Source organism: Channa argus, chromosome 2 (genome assembly GCF_033026475.1).
Source record: "Channa argus isolate prfri chromosome 2, Channa argus male v1.0, whole genome shotgun sequence".
NCBI classification, from domain to species: Eukaryota; Metazoa; Chordata; class Actinopteri; order Anabantiformes; family Channidae; genus Channa; species Channa argus.
Genome location: NC_090198.1, coordinates 15,582,534 through 15,601,761, shown reverse-complemented (window position 1 = coordinate 15,601,761; position 19,228 = coordinate 15,582,534). Strand labels below are relative to the sequence as shown.

Genomic DNA, 19,228 nt, shown 5'->3' with positions numbered 1-19,228 from the left:
CATTACAAAACTGCCACCTAGTGACTAAATTTAACAGGCACACCTCAGTACAGATCAGTGTCCTTAGCCCTATGTTTTCACTGTACAACTGTCAACTATAAGAATCTATCTATCTATCTATCTGATATGCATTTGTTGTGTCACATGAATATTCATATCAAAATTAATTGCCTGATATTGTAAATTACCTTTCTATAAATACTAAATATTGTTGGTTTTAATTCATCAGACTCCTCAGTTTACCCATGTTGTTACTTAGGCTTAGCTATTGTTTCTTATAAACTGACATTATACCATTTTCTGATAACTAAAGAATTAGTGTGATGTCAAAATCCTAATTTATCTTTTATGTCAATAATTTTAAATTTCTTTAAAAAAAATTCCTTTTTTATATCAAATATGTTTTCTTGTTGGAAAGAAGTTGTGTTTTGTATGCATACTGCTCTTATATCCACATTTTATAACTAAGCCACAAGCACTTGTACACTACCAAATTGTAACAGACAACACAGATATAACAGCCATTATTTTATATCAAGCCAGCAAAAGACTATTCTATATAGTTCTCCTTCTTTTCCTTTCAGCTATTCCCTTTCAGGGATCCCACGGCAAATAATAGGCCTTTATCTAACCCTATCTTCTGCATCCTCTTCTCCTGCAACAACTCACTCCGTGTCCTCTCTCACTACATCCATGAATTTCCTCTTTGGTCTTCTTCTAGATCTCCTGCCTGCCACCTCCATATTTAGCATCGTTCTACCGATATATTCACAATCTTTCGTGTGGACATCTCAATCTGGCCTCTCTGACTTTATCTCCAACACTATTCTGTGTAGGTAAAACGCATAAATGGGCTACTACTCTCACACAAACCTGTTAAGAATGAGTCTAATTTTAAATGAGTTGAGCAATAGAAATGTATTGAACAAGTGAGTTTCTTTTAACCATTTGTAACCATGTGTTTGTGCTGATACTGTAGTTTTTCTTTAATTCTTGCTTGGCTTCTTTGTTAGTTTATTGAACTACTTTAATTTTAGCTCATTTCAAATCGCCAGAAACCAGTGTTGACTACAAGATAAAACTGTATGCAAAATTTCCCTTTTCCAGCAATTTAAGCCCATCATTGCACACATCATCTTCGTCGTTGCATAACACGACTGAAAAATTATTGTCCTTAAAACTCATTAGGTAAATCTCAAACTTACATACAATTTAGATTTGTTGTAGGTAAATTAGGTGAAATTGCATGCATTTGTAAACCAAATATGAATTTATTAATATTTAATCCATATCGAGATTTTCAGCAGAGCCAAGTGCATTGACACACATTAGGCTGTGTTTATTTCTCAAAAGATACTCATCATAGCATTAGTAACAGTAGTAACATTTTCTTAGTTTACATTTTCTTTATTTATTGTACAATTTGTGTTACTCTTGGTGATAGGCTATATAAAGAAAACTGTCAGATACCCTGAAACTTGAATTGAGCTAAACACAAACACTGCACTTTGGGTTCAGTGTGTAACATCTGTCCTCACCTGTGGATAATGTATCCACATCTTTACTTAAGGTACATAATGTAGAATGTCAAGCTAAAGTGATAAAGTGATTTGAAAATGTTAGCTAGTTTATGCAGCATTGTGACTTACCAGCAAAATCTACTTCAATCAGATAATTTTTCTGTGCTATAATTCACTATCTGCATTACACACATACAGTAGATTGTATTACACAAAATTATCGTTGTTATGTGTATAAGTAGCACATTTTATGTCTGAGATGGTAGAGATCATTTCAACTATTTTACATAGAGCTTCTTTTTTTCTTTTGGCTGTTCTCTTTCAGACCTCGTCACAGCGAATCATGTGCCTCCATCTAACCCTGTCCTCTGCATCCTCTTCTCTCACACCAACTAACTTCATGTCCTCTCTCACTACATCCATTAATCTCCATTTTGGTCTTCCTCTAGACCTCCTGCCTGGCAGCTCCAACCTCAGCATCCTTCTACCGATATAGTCACAGTCTCCCCTCTAAACATGTCCAAACCACCTCAATCTGGCCTCTCTGACTTTATCTCCAAAAAATTGAACATGAGCTGTCCCTCTGATCTCCTCGTTCCTGATCCTGTCCATCCTCATCACTCCCAAAGAGAACCTCAACATCTTAAGCTCTGCTACCTCCAGCTCTGTCTCCTGTCTTTTTTTAAGTGCCACTGTCTCTAAGCTGAACAACATCACTGGTCTCACCACCGTCTTCAACAACTTTCCTTTCATTCTCACTGATACTCTTTTATCACACAACACACTTGACACTTTTCTCCACCTGTTCCAACCTGCTTGCACACACCTCTTCACCTCTTTTCACACTCTCTGTTACTCTGAACCGTTGTCCAATTGACAGACATGTATTCTGTCTTGCTGCAGCTACCAAGGTATTGTAATTTAATCTATAAGAACAGTAAATGAGCATATTTTCTTGAAGCGATTTGAAAACTTAATCTGAAAAATGTCAAGGTCTCTCAAGGTTTTAATAACAGCCAGATTAATAATAGCCAGACAGATGATTAAGATAATTATAAATATTCTGTTCTGTAATTTCTATATCTTTAAATCATCTCTTAATATATGATATTGATGTGTAAATTTAAATTACAATCACAGAGTTAACATCAATCTATTATATCAGTCACCTTTTTTTTTTTTTTTTTTTTTTTTTTTTTTGTCCTTTCGGCTTATCCCGTGAGTCCAGGGTCGCCACAGCGGATCATTGTCCGCATGTTGATTTGGCACAGTTTTTACGCCGTATGCCCTTCCTGACGCAACCCTCACCAATTCTTACCGGGCTTGCACCAGCACTTTACTGTGAACAAAATGTAATATAAAATGTAAAAGTTCTCGCTAAAGGCATCTGTATTTCACTGCATTACAAAACTGCCACCTAGTGACTAAATTTAACAGGCACACCTCAGTACAGATCAGTGTCCTTAGCCCTATGTTTTCACTGTACAACTGTCAACTATAAGAATCTAAGATGAGCATTTATGCAGTTATGCATATATTAATGATTTAAGCCTTGGGTTTTATCCCAGCAAGATAAGGCAAGAGACAGGCTCACTTAGACTTAATGAGGAATTTACCAACTGTGGTAGCACATTGCCAATTAATGTAATGGTCAGTGTTTAAGTGCTGGAAAATTAATATGTTCACTGCATGGCAGCCATAGTGATTGAATGTGTGAAAGAAAGCAGCGTTGTAAAGTGCCATATAAACAGCCCATATATCATAAGCAGACAACTAATTAGAATTATCCATCTATGGACATTCACCCTCCTGTGTTTGTTCTGTGATTAATCCTGCATTTTTTCTCCAGCAGGAGACTGGTTGAAACTGGCAACACGTGAGAGAGGGGACTGGCCAAGATTATGAAGGCTCTGCTTTCCCTCCATAGGCAGCCTCAATCTTCCTCATGGTCTCTTAAACTCTATAGTTACTTATTTCTGCACCCTTTCCATGGCTGTCAAATGCGTACATGTCTTGAATCACTGGTTCCTCACAAAAAGACACACTAAAATAAACTACATTATTTGAAATGTAAACACTTTATGTGTGAGGAATCCTGAGTCACGTTTGTAACACATCTGTAAAAGAAAGGGCCATTAGGAAAGGCAGAAGGAGTTAGTATAGTAACTATAAGGGAGCATACTGCGGGCTAAAATAGTTATAAGTGGAAGAGCAGTTAAGTATTGAGTGTGTGGGATTGGGTAATTAAAGTAATACTAAGCGAGAGGAACCTTAAAGCAAAGCAAGCGTTTTTCAGGATGCATTTTTGTGCTACTCCGGACTTTGGACTTTTTGTGTGTCTTTGTTTATCCTCCGACTGGCAACCCATCCGTGCTCGTAGGGGCTTGACGTGATACCGGTGTCTTTAATTTTTTATTTTTTTAGCTTATCGGGTAAAGGGTTTCAAGTCGGTAGAATGTCGGACGCTTTGTTGCAGTGGTGCGTGGACCAGCTGCACCACAAGTTTGGGTTGGAGGCATGTGAAGACATTGTCAAGTAAGAAAATTCAGGCCAGTTACGACTGACTAACCGTCTGCCTACAAGCTAACTAGCGTTAAAGAAAGCTAGCTTGTTAATGCTGCGTTGTAATGGACTGTGTACCAGTTGTACATTGCCAGCGTATCAAAATCCTGTGGGCAAACATTAAGTGTTTGTGTTAACAAAATAAAATTATTTCTGTTGATATAACTAGCTGTGTAAGTTTGACTTTTAGGTTAAATTACAGTTGTGACAGTAGCCGTTGACAGGTGTTATTTGTTAGCTAATAATTGACCAATTTATGAATCCCCTATTTTCTTTTATAAATCTTCTCCGAATAGATGTTTTTAACACTCACTGTCAGCATCCGAATTAGCTGTTTCCATCAAATCTAACAAGTAACTCTAAACCCTATAAAATTCCTTTTGGGGTTTACGTTTTGCCTTCAATTATTAGGCTGTTAGGCTTAAATGACAACATACAAATCTTTTAAGTTTACAAGTTGAAATCCCGCATTAAAGTTATACTTAAATATATTAAAGAAGTATATTTAGGCCTTTGCTCTAAACTATCAAAAGTTAAATTAGGTGTTATGCTGAAAAATGTCCCACTTTGAGTTTTATTAAACAATGTATTTAACTAAATGTTTTTTCAAAACTTCCTCTTTAATTTAATGTCAATAATTTTAGATACATTCTATCGATTGAAAAAGCTGAAGAGATTGAGGAATATGTTGGAGACCTTCTGCAGGGTACAGATGGAAGAAAAGGGCATTTTATAGATGAGCTTCTCAGTAGATGGAAGAAAACTCAAAGACAGGTCACACCTACCACAAATCTTTTCCTTCTCACAGACCCTGTTTCATCAGCAGGTGGGTAAATAATTTCCTAATCTATGCCATTGAATGTATTTTGTTTTAGGCTATTTCTCAAATTACTCTGACATTTAATACATCCAAGTGGAAATGACTAAACATTGTAAAATCCTCTACTGAATACATTTCTTATGCATGCAAATGAAACTATTGGAGATATTATCTAAAAGGTGCTGTCCACAATCTTTTCATAGATTCACAAGACTTAACCAAAGATACACTGAAAAAATCTAAACGCAAGGGCCGTAACAAACAGGAGGTGATGACTGTAAGCCAAACAGAATCTGAGCCAATGCCAGTAAAAACTCCCATTGATCTGATGAGGGTGTGTATACATCAGTCTAAATGTTTGTTCTCATGTCAACAACGATATGTTATTTTCTCATGGTTTGAGTGGAGTAAAGACAAAACAGGTGCTGATGTTTCATTTTCTTTGCTTTGATTTGCTTACTTCTATTAGATTCATCTCACTGTGCTTTTCCTCTTCTCAGGCTCAAGAAATCAGTAGTACTTCCACAAAGAAGAAAAGTAAGTTTGTTAATCTTTACGCTAAAGAAGGACAGGACAGGCTGGCAGTCCTACTTCCAGGCCGACATGCATGTGAATGCCTAGCCCAAAAGCACAAACTTATCAACAACTGCATCACCTGTGGTCGCATTGTATGTGAGCAAGAAGGCTCGGGACCCTGCCTCTTCTGTGGAAGCTTGGTACATACATGTTTTAAATCTTTAGATTCCCTTTTTTTTTTTTATTCAATATATTCGTCCTGGCAGCTCTTTTGCAATAGTTCTTTACTCACACTTTTTTTTTTCTTCTGAATTATTCAGGTCTGCACAAAAGAGGAGCAAGACATTCTGCAACGAGACTCCAACAAAAGCCAGAAACTGAGAAAAAAGCTTATGGGTGGTGAGAGTCAAAACTTATCAAAATTATTAAATACTAAAATTTATTATATGAAATCATAATGTGGATGGCTGCTTTGCTTTTTTGTGGTGACAGACTGTGGAGAAAGAGATTATCTCCCTCACCAAGAGGCCAAGATGAAGGCTGGCTTGGAGAAAGCTGTCCAGCACAAAGACAAGCTGCTTGAATATGACAGAAATAGGTATCATAAAATCCAATCATGCAAAGAATGAATAAGCTGATTGTTTGACGTGCAGTGTTAACACTTTAACTGAATTTCCTTTATTGTTGAAGATAAACGTGAAACAAAATTATACAGTTTACATATTTGCTTTTTCCTTCATCTGCAGTGTAAGGAGAACACAGGTTCTGGATGACGAATCAGATTACTTTGCCACCGAATCCAATCAGTGGTTGTCACCCAGTGAGCGAGAAAAGCTGAGGAAAAAGGAAGAGGAGCTTAGAGAACTTCGCCATGTCTCTCGTAAGGACAGGAAGATCACATTGGACTTTGCTGGCAGACAAGTAATTGATGAGGAAATTAACCTTAACGAGTACTATAACAAGTAAGAAAATCTTACATCACTTATATTATGGCTGCAAAAGAAGATTTGTAATATATAGCCACCTTCCCCTGTTAATAAGCTTGCAATAATTTGCAGATTGGATGAGACACTAAAGGCTATGAACAGGGATTCAGTGTCATCATCATCATCAGTTTATTCTGAAGGACAAGGTGGTAGGCAGAACCTCAGAGAGCTGCTCAATCCAAAAATAATGCAGTCTGCACCAGACGTATGTGATTTTTTTTTTTTCTCATATACAAGTGTAACCACTTTGTGGAACATTTTCACCACTACATATAGCATGCAAATATTTCTTCTTTAGGGCATTCTTGCATACTTTTATAAAACATAGATAGAATAACAGTAAAATGGATTGAAATCCCACTAACCGTTGTAGCTACCATTGTCTCTCATATATGTAATCTGGTGTTTGGATAGTGTTTTTGTGAAGGTGGTATTTATACAGATTCTAATAAATATGATGTCAATAAATGCACTTTGTAGTGGGTGGATGTTGGAAGCAGTGAAAACCACCAGAGAAAAATTAAACCGGGAAGGAATTTGGCAGAGGACAAGGAAGCTGAACGTAACAGGTTGCGACTCCAAGACAAAGAGCTACAGGAGATGTCTGATGCAGGCTGGTGCCTGAGCATGCATCAGCCATGGGCCTCACTACTTGTCAGAGGCATTAAGAGGTAAGGAGTAAACAAAATCTCCATGTTAGTGTCACTTGTATTTTCTTAAAAGCACTTTATATTGTATGAATATGTACAAAAGGTTCTTCACAAATAAAAATTGATTAAAAAACAATTTTGCAGTACTAATCAAAAGTTTGAAGTAGAAGTAATACTGCATTTTGTGTGACTCTAGGGTAGAGGGACGAACTTGGTACACATCACACCGGGGTCGCCTTTGGATTGCTGCTGCAGCTAAGAAGCCCACCCCTCAGGAGATTGCTCAGGTGGAAGCCATTTATCGCCAGAGCTACAAGAAAGGTACACATAACTATACTGCAAATCACAAAGTAAGAATAAACAAGAATATTGAAGGTGATATAGTGCGCACACCAGTAAAAACCCTTCAAGTTCAATTATGCATTTATGTTTGTTTGTTGGTAAATTCTGGATTGCTTTGTTTTCTGTGCAGAGCCCAGGTTTCCTAAAGACTACCCCACTGCCTGCCTGTTGGGCTGTGTCAATGTGACTGACTGCCTGTCTCAGGAGCAGTTTAAGGAACAGGTCAGTAAATCAATAGATCACAACAGTTTGATACCAGTACTTCTTTTCAAATGACAAAAAACATTAAGAAGAAATGCAGCTAGGTCAGTAAAAGCCTATGAATAAACTCCCCATGGTTCTATGCAGAGTTACTTATTGTATTGTATCTTGAATATGACTCTGGTTGCTTTAAAATGTCAATATGCTTATTCGCAACACAATGTGAAAATGAGTGATTTTCCTTTGGTTGACCTGGTGAACTGTTGTAATTTGGTTATTGTAATTGTTGTTTTGGGATGACTGCTGGAACATTTGTACTTCCCATCCTCCTCCTTTTACGCTTTCCAATGCTCGTAGCTTTGGAGGCTATGCTGTAGTGTAACTTCAGCTCTCAGAAAACTAACTTACCTAATGCAGTTGTAATGGAATTGCATTATAATTTCAGGTGATTAAAAACAAAACCCAGGGAATAACACATTATGGTTTAAAATGTAATACCCAGATAAACAGAATGACATCTTGGGTAGATCATAGTTTTATGTTCACTAGACGAAAGCACACTGGTATATAATATTAATCATTGTGAACTACCAATACAAAGTTGCTTAGAGAAGGTAAATATTTTAAAAGTATTATGTTGGTGACCATATTTTTTCTTACATTTGTTCTCTTGAATTTCTTGAAAACATTACCCTTTCTGCAATAAAAAATTGCTGCAGTATCATCTCCTCACAGCAGGTGTCAGTCACTGGCAACTCCTTGCCAGCTTAAGGCATTTCCCACTAGAGGCAGTATGCACCACAGGAAAATCACATCAAAGACTTCATTATTCCACTTATCCCAAACCAAAGTAAATGTTGATATATACACATTGTATTGGCTGCAGTCTGTTGTCTTTATGCCATGTCTGCAAAAAGGAATCATTGTGTTCTTTTGCTACATGAGACATGATGAGCAGAAAATCATCCTATGATCACTAATGTAATACTAGAGTGCACTGCTGATGTCTCTGTGTGTCAGTTTGTGAGAATTCTGAAGTGACCAAGCATAGAGCTTTTACAATATATTATGTGTTTATAATTATTAGAGCCTTATGGTAGATGATTATTTGAATTTATTAGTAGCTCAATCAGCAAAATATTGATAATCAGGTAAATTTTAAAATCATTATATAGCCAAATCATTCACTTGTGTCAGTCTTTTATATATGAATATTTCCTGATCTTAAAAAAATTAATTTACTATTCCTTATTCATGCACCTTGTCAGTAAATGTTGTAAATTTTACCAGACGTTCCTGCTTTGCAGTAGTATCTGATCAAAGTATTTACTCTATTTCCCGCAACAGTCAGCGTAAAATCTCTAAACAAACCCATAGCCTCAGGTAATGTCAGTTATTAGCCATTATTACTATGTTGTGTATAAACATCTACATGCTACTCTACAATCACACTAAAGTACACATTTATCTGCCTTTATACTCCTAAGTGTAAAAATGTATAAAATGCTACAAATTGCACAAACATGCCATAACCCTATAAAGCCTATAACATACACTTGTACACACATGAATGCCATCTTTGATGAGAAACTAAAGTTGCACAGTTACACACTTTCAACCTTCTGTTCTGGCTTAATAAAAAACACAACTGCAGTTCCATTTTTGGATGGTATAACTTATTTTTACTCATTTGTTTTTCATCTCTGTGCAGATGTTTTAACATATGTGTCCTTTTGTGAAAAGAGAGTTGTCTTATTGCTGAGGAACTGGTATTTGGATAAAATATCCAAGTGTATGCTGCTACATGTTTTGCATTCTGACTGCTGGGACCTGTAAATCTCAGGGCTTTCCCCTTTTGTACTCTGTCCTCATTCTCTCCTCCACCACTCATTCCACCCAGGGCTGTAAAATCATGTTTGCAGGCAGTGTGACTGCCCTTTCATCCTGTGAAAGGGTGTGTATGTGTGTGTCTGTGTGTGTCCACTTGCACAGAGCAGCCGTAAATAACACCCCCACCCCACAGAAGGCCCCTCAGAAAAAAGAAAGGCAGATGTAGAAAATAGTAAAGCAAGCAGGGAAGAACAAAAGTACCAAGAATGTAATGATGGTGCTGTACAGTTGCATACTGCTTATTCTAGGTATTATTTTTAAGAAAAGCATTGATTTTTGTCCTGTAGCATGTAGCACTTAAAACTTACTTCCTTTTATGTGAGTAGAAGAGTGCATGCATGGTGTGCAAGTGTGGGGCTGGGTGAGTGGGTGAGGTATAGGATTTGCTGTCCTGGGCTGGCAGCTGTGGGTGGTTAAAAAGGTGGCTGTGGTGAAGGACAGGCAGCCAGTCTCTCTTAAATCTGCCCCAAGTGATTTGCCACTAGTGATATGAAATATTTTGAGAATGTGGAATGGGAGAAGATCAGCACAGTATGAAGGAAACAGAACTGTACATGTGAATACTTAAAATATCCCTCTTCGGTTGTTATTACATGCATCCCCCTGTTGGTGTGCTGTTGTACAAGACAGCAACAAAACCTAAGACCCTGATAACAGTGCAGAAAGACCACCCCAGGCAGGGAAGGATTTCCATCTGCTTGACTTGGACCAATTCTTTCCTCCATTAGAAACTGACTGGTGTATTGATCCATTCTCCCCATAATCTGTCAGTCCTCCCAACTCGCCAGCCCCCCTTAGCACTGATAATTGGTCAGCCATTATGATCTGTGTTTTGTCTTTCCACCCCTAACCCCCAGTGCTCACTCAGCAATGAGTAGAGATGTACGCCTGACCTTCCTACCGCAGAGAGCAGTGGGGGAGGTTGGAGAAAAAATAGGTATATTACAGAAGGATCATTGGAATTTTTTTTTTGCTGGAAGAGGCAGAATGAGATAATTAAAAAGGAAGAGCACAAAGGTCCATCCAAGCTAAACAGTTTTTATCGGTTGTGGTTATGTTGTAGATGGTTTACCTCACCCAAACAAAAGACACTCAACTGTGCAACATTGTAAAATTGCACAGGAAATGAAATCGCACACCATTACTTTATTTACTGTACAACATTTACCTACACATGCACAGACCCATTCTGTCTTCAGACTGGTTTAGAGCACCGGCAAAGGCACATCTCACCCCATACAGAGCTTAAATCACATCATCAACTTACTCCTGTGGTGAAACAATTGATTGGATCAATCCACACTCTTAATAGGAGTCTGATTTCTTACTCTGTTTCAAAGACCTTATTACTGGCTGTGAAGCGATGTGTCTTAGTGAATCTAAGTCAGAGATATCTAATTTGTTAGGCTACATGTTGTGAGCAAAACATGTGACTGTTCAGTACTGTGTTGAGTCATAAAAATGACTAAGAGGGCAAGAAGGAAAGCTGGTCTGGTGTGTGTGTGTGTATGTGTGTGTGTGTGATCTGTACATACAGTACGCTATCTAATCAAAGGACTCCAAGAATTTCCTGATGATGAAATGTTGACATATGCAATCTGGAAGTTTTATCTGCTAGGCAGATTTCAGACGTGGTTTTAAGCAATGGTTTCTAAGTACTGAATTCACAGGTTCACATTCCTTCTTTGGCATTAAATTATCTTCTTGTCATAAGATAAATGAATGTCAATCCAATTTTAATTTGCTGACGTTTTAAACATCACAATATAGGAAGCAGATGTCAATAATGAGAAATACTGGCTGAATTCCATTTAGCTTCAGGGTCCTAGCATTGTGCATGCTAGCTAACCTACACAATGTGGTGCCTTAGGGCATCATGTTCAATCGGTGTCAGTCCCGTTGGTGAGCGAGATCACTCTGATTGGCTGTTCAGCTTAGCGATTTAGTGCAAGAGAAAAGGCCACTGTATTAACAAGGCCAGTACAGTTTGTAAACTAGTATCAGGCATGTATGTCGTCCATTACAATTAGTTCTAAGCTGTGTGTGTGTGCCACTTATTGGTCAGACAAAAGGCCATCACCATTAGATTTTTGTATTGGCTTGTGTCATCGCCCTTACACATGAAGTGAAGTACTTAGTATCTGTGCTTTTCCTGATAATAATTGAACATTAAACATCATCTGTAAAGATGTTTCTGTTATCTTGGTGTTATTGCATTGTTGCTCATTGTTCTATGCTAACTTTTTAACATCCAGCTATTAAAATAATGTTTTATTTTGTAGTTTTAAAGTTCTTTATGTGTCATTGTAATCACATTGTAGCACAGTATACTGCACATGTAGTGCAGTTCAGTAGAATTATGCACACCAGCATGTCAAATAACTGAAACCATAGGCTTAGACCACATCACATAGCTGCAAGCCAAGCCACTTATCTGTTAAAAGAAGTACTGGTTTCTGTGGAATTCCATTTGTGCAAGCTTTCCCTTTGACCTCCATAGTGGAGCTCCCGTGCTTGTTAGGCCGGTTGGAAGCTCGGACTGATGCCTGCACTTCCTTGTGTGGTAATGTGATATTTATATGCTAAAAGCCTTCCTGCCAGCATGCCACACACACACACACACACACACACACACACACACACACACACACACACACACACACACACACACACTCACAGGATATATTGGATGCATTCCAAAGGAAGTCAGGGAGTGCTATTTTTTTTCTTCCCTCCCTTTCTCTGTACCATTGTGTGAATCTTTAGCAGTTGCTGCTTCCTGCTCCCCTCCCCCTCCAGCATTCCATCTCCATATTTTCCCTACTTTTTCTCTGACAGTATAGCCTGTTTTAAACATAAACTCCAGGCAGTGATAGGAGAATTCAGCCTCTGACATTATCTGGAGTGTCCTTTCAGACATGCAACTCACAGCGGGAGATTGCTCGATTGCGATGCGTCCACAAGTGTGAAAATCCACTCAATTTCCGTGCCCGATTAGCACGCACTGGGGGCACAACATTATATAAAATTTTGTTTTGTGAAACTGTGTTTTGTTTACAGCACATCGGAGCCTTGCGACCAATTAAAAAAAAAAAAGACCCTTCGCACGACTACAACAGCAGTTGAGTGAAACAAACATCCTAATCATGCCTAATTGATCAATTATTATCCTGGTGGACAAGTCAGCAGAGAGCAGATCATGCTCATAATATGAACTTTGCACTAGGTGGTTTGAAGGAAATAACCTGGATAATGTCGGCAGCATTTTACTCGTACACCCACTGCTAAAAATGTTCAAATAACGTCAAAATTCCAATGCATGTCTGAAAGGGGCTTATGTTTTAGAATTTGGTGATGTGAAGTTCTATGTGGTCTCAGAGAATTTAGTTTACGCTCCATGGACATGCTTAAATGCAACATGGTTTTCTCCTGCCTCTTGTCTCCTTTTCTACATAACCTCACTAACAAACTCACATTCCTCTCCTTCCCCACTCTTCCTTGCTGGGCAGTTTGCCATGGCAGAGAGGTCAGACATCATGTGATTCTGCAGTGGTGTGTAGAAAGCATTCAGCCTAGATCCCCAGGCACTGGATGACAACCAACCAAACCTCAGTCACAGGTTTTGAGCAGCATGAAAAATACATCGAACCATCTGCCAAACTTGAAATGGCCTACTACACTGTAGAATTTCATTGCTGTCCTCAGACTACTTCATTGAATGTCACACAGTTTCTGCTGTTGGTGGAAAATGGCAGCTCCCTTATCATCATCTATACTACTCCTGCATTTTGTGCTGCTCACTTAATAAAGTGTGTTCCTCTGTCTGCATGCTGATCGCAGGAACTTGGAACAATGTTAAAGGCAACATGAGCGACATTCTGTGGAGCTTCATTTAATGCTCTGAAAGACAGCAGTGTTGATGAAAATAAGTCAAATAAAAAACAAAGGTAGCTGAATACACGCTGCATGAAGTGTTAGAATGAATGCTCTTTAAAAATGGATATGAGGCATTGTTGCTCTCTTTAAATCCGACCTGAAGAATGTATGCAAACAAAGTCAGTGATCAATAATAGGAAACTTGGATGTCATCAAATACTGAACAAAATAAACCAATTAAGTAGCTAGAAATAAAGAATGAAGGAAATATTTCCTTCACAGCAGTATTTCTCTTCTATATTTTCCCTCATGGTAAACAGTATGTACTAGCATTGTGTCTGCTGGCTCAGCCGTTCACCATGCTCGTTCTGTTTGTGGGCTCCTGTGAGATGCTTACGTTACAGTACATATGCAAAGAAATTATGTGTATGATATGTCAAAATTCTTATCATGGTGAGGAACTATGATGATATATCAGAGAGAGTACCATATGGCACAGACCTACTACACCGTTTACCACGTCCAAAAACTGGAATTGAATAATAAGAAAAGTACCTAAACAACAGTTATTCGTTTTATGTTTATAAGCCTGTTTCTAGCATAGTGAACTTCTTTACCAATACGTTTTTACACAAGTTAGGATTATTTCTTTTGCTAACTAATTTATATGATCAGTATTATACAAAATGTATTGAGGTACTGTAGTAAGTCAATAGTCTGGAATCTGTAGAATCCAAATGTTGAGACCTGTGTTTCTGTTTTTGTTTTTATTTTTTGGGAAAAGTCTTGCGGTTCTCAGGCTGTGATCACTTTGCTACAATGGCCCTGACAGTGTTAAACAATGTTTGTATAAAACAAGACCTCTGTAGATTTTATTGTTGTGATCTATTTAGTGCCTTGCCACAGGCAGTCTCTAACCCCCCATAACAAGCTTTAATGAAGCATAGAATCAGTATGTTTGACATTTATCTCCCATCTTCACATCTGGTGTTTGTTGTTGATGCCCCAAAATGGCTCCTCATGAGGCCTATGTCTGTGCCAGTTTTCTGTTTTGGAATGAGGATTTGAATAAAGGTTGAATAGCATACTTAATAAGTACTTTGTCTAAAATGAACCTGAAAAAACTAGAGATATCAATTTAGTTATTATTCTTAATGTCCTATCCAACCTAAGTGTGAGAAAAGGCATTACTTCACTCCTCTTACAGTGTTTTGCCAGCATTCTTCAGGCATGTCTATGCAATTTCTTTGTGCCTGTGTTCATTTCAGAAGAGATCTTTATCCAGTCAAGCCCAGCCTAGCAGCGGTATAACCACAAATATCTCAGCTAGAGAGGGAGAAACAGAGACAGAGAGCGAAAGACTCATTGCTGCTGCAGGGTCAGAGATTACAAACTCAATTGTATTTTGCTGGGTGACATGTCTGCTCAGCAACTTCCTGCTGGTGACATCTGAGGGGAGGAAAGCATGGCGAAAGAGAAGGAGGCGAAAGAGGCCACCCATGCTTGGAGTGCCATTTATCTTTTTCTCTTTTTGTGCAGTAAACTAGGAAAATATTTAGCCTCCAGTTGCCCTTCAGACCAGAGAGTCTGACTTGTTTACTTATAAATCACTGGAAAAAAGAGAGGAAAATAATAAAGGAAATTAAATTTTAATAAAATATTGCGAATGACTTTTGAAATTCATATCCTTCATTTTTTTCTGCAGAGTTCAATATTTCACGTTTGATTTTTCTGATATATGTGATTATAGTTTAAGTTTATAGCTTAGTTAATGAAACTTGTGGATACATTATTGTGATCTGTTAATAGGTTTTAGGCCTGTTTAGTCTGGCTGACATTGAAAATGGTGACAAATGTGAGCAGAGAATACAAGATTGGTTTACCACCTTCAGTTTTGACTCTTTTATTTTGGAAATGTAACAATTAACCAGTAAATTTTGCTCCCCACTGATGAACTGTTACACTCAATAGAAAATCTTATTGTTCTTAACCAAATGTCTATAACAAATGTGGCCTATGATATTGTATCTATTAGTAAATGGAGTGTACCTTCACATGAGCTACTGTTTATAGGGCATAGGGTGACCCACAATAGGTTCCTTTGTCAGGCTTTTGTGGAGATTCTGACAGTAAGCAGCTAACTATCAGCATAGATAGCATCTACATAAAAAAAGTTTTACCACATCAAATCTTACTTTAAGTTTTTGAGGATACTTGCAAATAAAACATGAGACATTGGTGTCACTACCCCACTCTAGGGGAAGGATACAAAGACAGACTGCTGTACTACATTCCCAGGTTGGCTACATCATTGCTCCCAAGCTTGGGAACTATCTACCCATTAACAATTACCCAAACATCACATTACAAAACAAGAAAATGTAGCAATGTTCCACATGGATGGGCAAAATCAGGCTTGATAAAAATGGATGGAATTCATCTTTGATTTCCTGTAAAACAGGCAACTTGTGGCAGAGATGACTACTTTTTTCAAAATAAATGGTTGACACATTAGTTTACGTATAAATTAGCACATAGAAGTATATTTCTATATTTCATTACCGATCACTAATCTAAGGAGCAGCAACAAGTGTCATAATTATTTTTTATCCACTTTATGAGGCTGTGAAGATTTTCCTAAATCAACATGCTTTTGTGTAATTTTATCTATCTATCGGTCTATCTGTCTAAATACAAAATCACATTCAATATGTGACTAAGTCATTAAAATGTTAGCGTCATTAAAATGGCTCCTGTGAATCAATAAGGAATTTGCAGTTTGACTTCATTCCCTACCAGCTTCAGCTAATTCTTTCTTGTGCCTTTTCCATATTCTGTGAAATTTCCTGGAAAACAAAGCACACACGCTCTAATACTATGGTCCACTGGGTACATATGCCATCAAATGCTTTTGCAGGCACAGTGTGTGAAGTAGAGTATTGATTTACATGCAGAACAATTTTCTTGCCTCTCAAAATTCTGGTGGGCACTGTAGCAGGAATACATTTCAGAATAATTACTTGAATAATTCTGGCTCTTCACATATCTTTGAACTGTACATTGCCTTTTCTGTGTGCTACACATGTCATCACAGAACTGTATTCTTGCCATAAAAGAACAAATCTTTTTATACATATAAATTAGGACTTTTGTCTGTGAGCTACTTTTCTAGATGTCATTGCAATAATAGTTGTCTAAGACCCCCATGATTCATCCTCTTCTCCTACCTCAAATTTAAACAGATCTTTTCAAGAAGCTTTTTAGTGTCTTTGTAGAGCAAAGAGACATGGACCATATGAACTGTCTTGTGATAGACAAGAACAAGACCTGTAATTATCGTCACTGTACACAATAAAAATGGCAACAGTTGTTACATCCAAATGTTTTATATATTAACATTAAATAGATATTTAAACAACACATTACCAAAATGATTCTCAGCTATCAGGAATGATAACTAAGTACAAGTGCACCCCATTATTTTTGAAAAGAGGAATACAATTTCTTAATATTAACATAATATTTAGTTCATATTCAGCTAGAACAAAGGTCCATTCATCAGAAAAAGAGTTATTTTTGGTTACATTTTCAAAGTAGATACAAACCTTTGCCCTGATGTAACTAATCAACCTTTTTTGTAATATAATGATAATGAAACATCATTTGAACTAGCTGAATGTGCGTTATTACTAGGTTTGGGTTACATCCCCTTACATTGACATTTCACATATTTAAATTGACACTCCTCATTAACTAATGTTACCAGCGCCATCTGGTGTTAACCAGAAGGTCAGTGGTTCGACTCCCTCTTGAAATGTCCTTAGAGAAGATAGTGAACCCCAAGTTGCTCCTGAATTGGTCAGAAAAGCACCTTCCAACTTTGGATAAAAGTGCTATATAAGCAGAATATTTGCTATCAATCATTGTACAGGCTATAGCTAGAGCCTATGGGGTGAATGAAGTGTAGGCTAGTCTAAGGATCTTGTGGAACTGATGCCTGATGACTTAGACATGGGCCACTTTTCCAAAACAGAAAATTGTCCAGTCCATCTCTGATGTTTTTATTATTCACGCTTTTTTATGTTGTTATATATTTAACAATAACTGAATATTCAACAATATTTGTTCTCCACATGTCAACTTGATTTCGGTTAGCCAAAGCGATGGTTGTTGGCTGTTGACCAGCTTTTTCTTTTCTTTTTTTTTTTTTATTGTTTTAAAAGTGAAATTTTAGGTGGTGCATCACTGTACACTGCTTATTGGCCATGCAAAAATGGCTTGATGCAAAAATGGCTTGATGAATATTGCAGCAGTAAAAGAAGTGGTGGGACTTAGGAAACAGTCAGTCGTCCTATGTTTAAGTTAATGGTTTCATTGTTCAGAGGCACAGATTTAGTAAGTTGAGTCTGAACTAAAAATATTTTTGCTCACTTGTAAATTGAAAAGAACTGGCATAAACGGCTCTTATTTATTGCCCTCTGTTTAGCAGTTCAGGGTGTCGTTCCACTGGAACACATAACATGGGATCACATTATCTGCTGTAGTACTAATTCTTGGGTTGGAGAAACCTAAAACTCACAAAAACCAAGTGACAGCCTTCTGTCTGCACCGTTCTTAAACCGTGCTCATTGCCAGCCTTGAGAAATGGAGTTAAGAGACAGTTATTTCCCACAGAGGCTGAGTGAACACAGATGGTAGGGCTGTACCTCAGAATGAGAATAGCAAAGCAAATATTCACCTTAAGATTTTCACAATTTCCACACTATGAAATCAAGTGCCCACTGTTAAGTTTATTTTTTTACCTTACTTAAAACTACAAGTGTTTTTGCTGACAGCACCTGTGTTGAGGAGAGCTGGATTTGTGACACAGATAAAAGGAGATTGTGGTGGAAAATAAGAAGTTTTAATGCATTAGATTCCCTGGAATTTTTCTTTGAAGTTGAGGTTTGAAAGCAGACAGAGTAATTGTCTCCAGGGGTTTGTGTGTGTGTATGCGCGCTGTAAAGGAAACTACTAAAGGATAATTACACTTAGGCGTTCTGCACATAAACATACATACACGGGTTACATCAGATACGTATGCACATTTTTTTTTGTTTGTTTGTTTGTTTTTTGTTTTATACTGGCACAATAGACTTACATGACAACAAGATGCAGTATTCCATTTAACAAACCTAATTTTGCTAGAAATTAAGAAGCAAACCAGAAACCAAAATGAAATGTATGTTTATGTTAACAATTCACAACACAGCGTTTTAAAGGTAAAAGCGGATTTCAGTAATACAGTTGATATGTCCTGGTTAACTGTAATCCAATGATTTGCAAATCTCATCAACGCAAATTTTATTCACAATAGAACATTAACAACAAATCAGATGTTGTAACTGAGATTTACAGTTTAATGGAAAATGTTAGCTGTGAACACAGTTCACTTTGCAATCCACAAATGTAAGTTAAAGCTGTATCAGGCAAAGAAGAAGTGAGCTAAAATTTACATTAAATGGTAAAATAGCTCAGTTTCAACATCTGATATGTTGTTTATCTTCTATTGTGAATAAAATAAGAGTTGATGAGATTAACAAATTCTGTTAATCATTCTGTTTTTATTTTGTGTTTTACACATTGTCCCAACTTTTTTTTGAAGTAGGGTTCTATGTGAAGCCTCTGGAATTACCTTGTTTTTTTCATTCGTTACACAGATGGGGATGTAATGTACTTTTTAGACATCTATGGAGAAGTACAATGGTCTGTCCTTAGTTGTTATTGAACAAATCTATAAATATTTTGAGAGATATACAGAATTCCAAAGACTAAATGGTAAATTGTGAAAATATTTTAGTTTTCAGTACTCAAAAAGTTTGTGTC

The 19,228-nt window shown here is 37.3% G+C and overlaps 1 protein-coding gene across 2 annotated transcripts in view; it reads left to right on the top strand.

Annotated features, from left to right (window-relative positions):
• The first annotated feature begins 3,878 nt into the window (after window positions 1-3,878).
• Window positions 3,879-19,228, top strand: part of trip4 (thyroid hormone receptor interactor 4) — a 61,721-nt gene continuing 46,371 nt past the window's right edge. For both annotated transcript variants that reach the window (XM_067495805.1, XM_067495806.1), the window contains exons 1-11: window positions 3,879-4,055; window positions 4,727-4,908; window positions 5,106-5,236; window positions 5,403-5,618; window positions 5,739-5,817; window positions 5,911-6,016; window positions 6,165-6,380; window positions 6,477-6,609; window positions 6,885-7,075; window positions 7,251-7,375; window positions 7,527-7,618. In XM_067495805.1, coding sequence (XP_067351906.1) covers window positions 3,976-4,055; window positions 4,727-4,908; window positions 5,106-5,236; window positions 5,403-5,618; window positions 5,739-5,817; window positions 5,911-6,016; window positions 6,165-6,380; window positions 6,477-6,609; window positions 6,885-7,075; window positions 7,251-7,375; window positions 7,527-7,618 — 1,551 coding nt within the window. In that variant the 5' untranslated portion in view covers window positions 3,879-3,975. The remainder of the gene's footprint in view (window positions 4,056-4,726; window positions 4,909-5,105; window positions 5,237-5,402; window positions 5,619-5,738; window positions 5,818-5,910; window positions 6,017-6,164; window positions 6,381-6,476; window positions 6,610-6,884; window positions 7,076-7,250; window positions 7,376-7,526; window positions 7,619-19,228) is intronic.